Raw genomic sequence first — 5,234 nt, forward strand, 5'->3', positions numbered from 1 at the left:
AAAAAAAAAAAGGATAACCACAAGAGGTAGCAAAGAAGAAGAAAAACAAAAACAAGAAAAAGAGGATTTGTTCAAAAGACAGATATGTAGTGTTGATGCATAAAGAAACAAACAAACAAACAAAAAAAAGAGAGTATACAAACAAAAAAAGAAAAAAAGAAAAAAAAAGGAAAAAAAAACAGATATATACATCATATCCATACAGTCTCAGTCTGTCTTCTCTTCACCCTTTTTATTTTTTTTCTTTTTTTTTCGTTTTTCACCTGTATTTACCTATTTTCCTTTTCTCTTCTCTTCTTCTCCTTATTCCATCATTTTTTTTTTGTTGTTGTTGTTCTTGTTTTCTCTTACCATTACATTTCTCTCTTCTTTTGGTAATTCTCCATTAACTCCACCTTTTTTTCTTTTCTTTTCTTTTCTTTCTTTACACCTCACTCCATCTTCTTCTTTTCTCTCTCTTTATTCCCCCTTTCTTTTTTCCATTGGAGTCCACTTCACCGATTCGAAAAACTCCCCAAATACGCACATTACTACTCTTCTGATATATATATATATATATATATATATATATTCTTTCTCTATTAATCTCTCTCTCTCTCTCTTTCTCTTTTCTTAAAATATCGTGAGTGCCGCAAACACTGCATAAAAGAGAAAAATAGGATACATAATAAGATACCGTTGTCTCTCCATGGAAAGTCCATTTACAAACATAGACGTCGCACACCACGCAGACCAGAAAACAATTAATAACGCCGGCAACAACATTGTTTTCCCAACATATCCAAACATCCAATACAATAAAGATTGAAAGGCCGCAAGCACCACACTTGGGATAAGACAATACCCTAATGCACTAATCACAAACTGCAGAGATACACCGTGATCTGTCATTAATGTGAGCAGTACTTTTGTAAAGATAATACCCAACACAGAATGACTGTAAATAGTACTAAACTGCAATTTCCCCCGCAGTGAGAGAAGAAAGGCTAATGTAATCGCAAACACCACCGGACCCGCAAGATCTGTATCCTCCACTGCCTCTTGAGACATGGATTTAAATGGATTTAACACCGCTAACGCCTTACTGCGAATGTGTTGAGGGAATATACCTAATTCCTGCAATAGTGGAATATCATCTTCTGGATAACCAAAGCGAATGCGATGAAGTGGAATAGATTCCACCGCTGCGGTATTTCCACCATATGTATTCACATTCATCTCATCCTGCGGTAATAACATGTTTAGTATATGCGAAACAAAACCCCCGCGTAGTAGTGAAGGAAGTGGAGATGATGATGATGATGTTGGCATTTGCGGTGACTGTACTGATGTTGGTGGTTCCTGTTGATGATATATCTGTGGATGATACTGCGGCTGAGGAACTGTTGGGGCATGATCGCGAAATACCGGCGGTGATGGAACTCTTTGATGTTGAAATAGTTGTTGTTGTTGTGGTTGTTGTAATGGATATTGTTGTTGAGATTGTTGTTGTTGTTGTGGTACGGTGTTATTGTAGGAGGAGGATGAAGATAATGTCTTTTGTCCACGTTGTTTGTGTGGGGGACTATCTTGTGAGCTTTGTGGATTAGAGTCCACACCGAACGGCTTGAGAGAACCGCAGGAGTCTGTGCGGGATGTTGGCGGTGTGGCTACTCCCACCGTCATTACATGTGTATATGGTTGTTGTTGTTGTTGTTGTTGTTGTTGTGATTGTGGGGGTTCATATGAATGATGATAATAATCCTCTGAACTATGATAAAAGTGTGTCGCAGTAGTATTAGTATTAATATTAATATTATTATTATTATTATTATGCTTGGGAGGTGCGGGATGTGTAGTCGTAGTAGTTGTGTTTGTTTGCATAGAGGCCATTGGATCATATGATAGTGTTTGACCGCTCTCATCTTGTGGTTGATAGAAGTAAAAGCCATCTGTTGATTGTGGCTGTTGTTGCTGTTGATAGTATGGATGCTGCATGATGACTAGAGGGAACTAAATAATAATAATAATAATAATATCTAATAACTATATATATAATAATAAAGATTACAGCAGTGTAGGTATGTGTATGTATCTATCTTTCCCCTTTCTTTCTCTCTATCCCTATATATATATATATACAGAAACAAAGAGTAAAAAAAAAAAAAAAAAAACAACTAACAAAAAAAAGAAAAAAGAGATACAGTTGAAAGAATCACACATTATATATATATATAAACCATATAGAAGAATATAAATAAATAAATAAATAACCAAATAAAAATGATAATAAACAACTCCAGTATTACAACAGACATAATCCATAAAAAGAATGAAATACAATTCATTCCTTCTCACCGTTTACACTTCCCAATCAATCCAACTCCTCATCCTCGCAATCACTAGGACTGTTATGAATAGTATCATGTACACCATTCATTCCCATTGTAGATTCTACTCTGGTCTTTCCCTCCCGTTCATCACCACTCCTTTTACTAGTAGTATTAATATTATTATTATTATTATTATTACTATCATTCTTATTCTTACTCGTATTTCCATTCCTCATCTTTAAGAAGAACGTTGTACTCCACTTAATGGCGTTAGCGGCGGCTGTGGCCAATCCCCATGCAATCCCAACCGTTAAGCCAATCTGCACAAGACCATACATAAACGGTAAAGGACCATAGAATAGTAATACTATACAGTATCCAACTACAATGCCAAGCAACACAGTGGAAAGACGCTGTAGGAGAAAAGATGGGGCATGTCGTAACAGGCCAGTAGTGATAAGACCAGATCCAAACATTACACTTCCAATGGAAATATACAACTACAATCACAACAACAATAAATTACTACTTTATACAATAAATCATCGTTTAGATAAATGTGATATATATATATATATATATATATATATATAGATTCAAAGAGAGAGAAGAGAGAGAAAGAAGAAAAACGAATATACAAGAAAAAAGTACAGACACATGAATAGAAAGGTCTACAGAAAACATACATAAAAGAGACTCAGATAGTCCCTAATATAAATATATATTCTATTTCATATATATGTATATATTTTTTCTTTTGGGTTTTTTTTTTATTTTTTTATTTGCATAAGTCTTGTTGTTGTTGTTGTTGTTGTTGTTGTTGTCACTGCAAGATTGAAAAAAAGAAAGAAAAAAAAAAAAGAAAAAGACTAGACAACAAAAAGAAAGAAAGAAAGAAAAAAAAGAAAAAAAAAAACACACTGAAACCAATATCTAGCATTGAATAAACAGCGTATACCAAGGCACCTTACCTTTTTTTTTTTTACCGCACGCAATTACAAATAATAATAATAATAATAATAATAATAATAATAATAATAATAATAATAATAATAATCACTAATAATAATAATAACAATCACTAAAACACATCATTTATCACTCATCCTTTGCCTCTGCCACCCGTTTACTCTCCCGCATCTGCACAACCAACCAATCCATCGCCTCCCGCACACCAGTGCCGTCCAACGCACTAATCTCCGCCAATCGCATGATCTTTGTGCCGATTCCACTCGTTCCCGGTATTGTCTCTGCAGCCGCAGTCACTGCGGCATTCACCGTCATTGTGGAGGTGAGAGAAGCGGCGAATCCCTCCGAGTCCTCATCACCGCCACTAACGGAATGAGACTTTCGTCGAGAAGAAGTCTCTTCTAAACTAAATACATCATACACTTGATGCATAAGGGCCATCTCTACTAATCCAAGGGAATCTTGCATTTCTGCCAAGGAGGCATGTTCGGTGAGATCGGATTTATTAGATAATATTAAGAGAGGTGCATCTGCTAAGAGTGGATGACTAAATACTTCACGGAGAATAGATGCATTTTCAGCATATACTTTACGTCGTAATTGCCGTTGTTCCTCTCCATCACTTTTAAAAGAAGAAGAAGGTCTTGACAACATACCGTTTTGTTGTTGAGATATACGCATTGGAGGATTCAGTACGGTGGCAAGTCCTCTACAATTTGGAGAAGATAACATCATCATACCACTATTATTATTATTATTATTATTATTATTATTATTATTACTATTAGTATTATTATTAGTATGATCATCACCAGAACTCATTCTTGAGTGGGATGGTGAAAGAGACTCCATCATTTCTCTTTCATTACTATTTACCACACCATCCACCGTATTCGTATGAAAACCAGCAGAAGGATTAGAAGGAGCATTTCCATTATCACTAGTAGTAGTTGTTGTTGTTGTTGAAGAAGAAGATGTAGAAGAATAGGCCAAAGTACTATCGACAACAAAAATAACACCATGACAAGCGGAAAAGTAATTTGCCCAAAGTCCCCGCAGTGCCCCTCCCACATCCCACAACGTCAATCTAGTCATCATTGGTGTATAATGGGCAGAAATATCCGAAACGGAAGTTAATGAAACTGCCTGAGGTGCATGCGAGAGAGTAGATTCAGAAGTATGATCATCACTACGTTGACTCTCCACACTGCGACGACTAGTAGTAGTGTACAACTGCGGTGGAATTGTGCGGTGCGTTACTTTCGCCATGTTGAGTCCCACCGTTGGGCGAATCCGTTTTTTTCGCATCACACTAACTGGAGCCACCGTTGGAATATTACTATTACTATTACCATTATTACTATTACTATTATTAGTACTATTTTTCTCACCATATGTACACTTAATTTGTTCCATCAGTGTTGTTTTTCCAGATGACTCCAGGCCAATAATGAGAACTTTATACGCCTGTTCTGCAAAGAGGGAAGTGTACACACCCCAGGCGAATGTGAACATCTCTGTTGAGAACTAAATAGAATAGATGTGTGTGTATGGAGATATATAGATAGATAGATACAGTTATTAACGACTACCCACCCACCTCCTTAATCCACTCCAACACATACTATTCCAGATTCGTAGAAAGAGAAAAAAAGAAAAAAAAAAAAGAAAAAGAGAGAAACGCATAATAATAATAATAATAATAATAATAATAATAATAATAATAATAATCATAATAATAGCATAAGAAAAAAAGAAAAGAAAAACAAAGATAGTCATCCGATATATTTTAAACAATGTATATAGATATATAGATATTCAACTGTTTACGTCACCCTTTATTGAAAGGAATTTTAAATATACTGTCATCAATAATCAAATTAAAAAAAAAAAATAACTGTACTATTGCTGTCAGGAGTAACTCTCTCCCTTCAGTAAAGAGGAATACCAAAA

General features: G+C 35.2%; 3 protein-coding genes across 3 annotated transcripts; all 3 read right to left on the reverse strand.

Annotated features, from left to right (window-relative positions):
* Nucleotides 1–612: 612 nt before the first annotated feature.
* Nucleotides 613–1,977, reverse strand: TM35_000021560 (uncharacterized protein; the record flags this gene model as incomplete). The annotated part of the gene is made up of 1 exon (XM_029021474.1): nt 613–1,977. The coding sequence occupies one exon, from the start codon at nt 1,975–1,977 to the stop codon at nt 613–615; it is 1,365 nt and encodes a 454-aa protein (XP_028886896.1).
* Nucleotides 1,978–2,353: 376 nt separating this feature from the next.
* TM35_000021570 (uncharacterized protein) lies at nt 2,354–2,788 on the reverse strand (the record flags this gene model as incomplete). Its single annotated transcript, XM_029021475.1, has 1 exon — nt 2,354–2,788. The coding sequence occupies one exon, from the start codon at nt 2,786–2,788 to the stop codon at nt 2,354–2,356; it is 435 nt and encodes a 144-aa protein (XP_028886897.1).
* Nucleotides 2,789–3,410: 622 nt separating this feature from the next.
* On the reverse strand, nt 3,411–4,796 carry TM35_000021580 (Arf/Sar family, other; the record flags this gene model as incomplete). The annotated part of the gene is made up of 1 exon (XM_029021476.1): nt 3,411–4,796. One exon carries the CDS (start codon nt 4,794–4,796, stop codon nt 3,411–3,413), a length of 1,386 nt encoding a protein of 461 aa, XP_028886898.1.
* Nucleotides 4,797–5,234: the final 438 nt, after the last annotated feature.

The sequence above is a fragment of the Trypanosoma theileri genome (assembly GCF_002087225.1).
Source record: "Trypanosoma theileri isolate Edinburgh chromosome Unknown TM35_Tth_2_V1, whole genome shotgun sequence".
NCBI classification, from domain to species: Eukaryota; Euglenozoa; class Kinetoplastea; order Trypanosomatida; family Trypanosomatidae; genus Trypanosoma; species Trypanosoma theileri.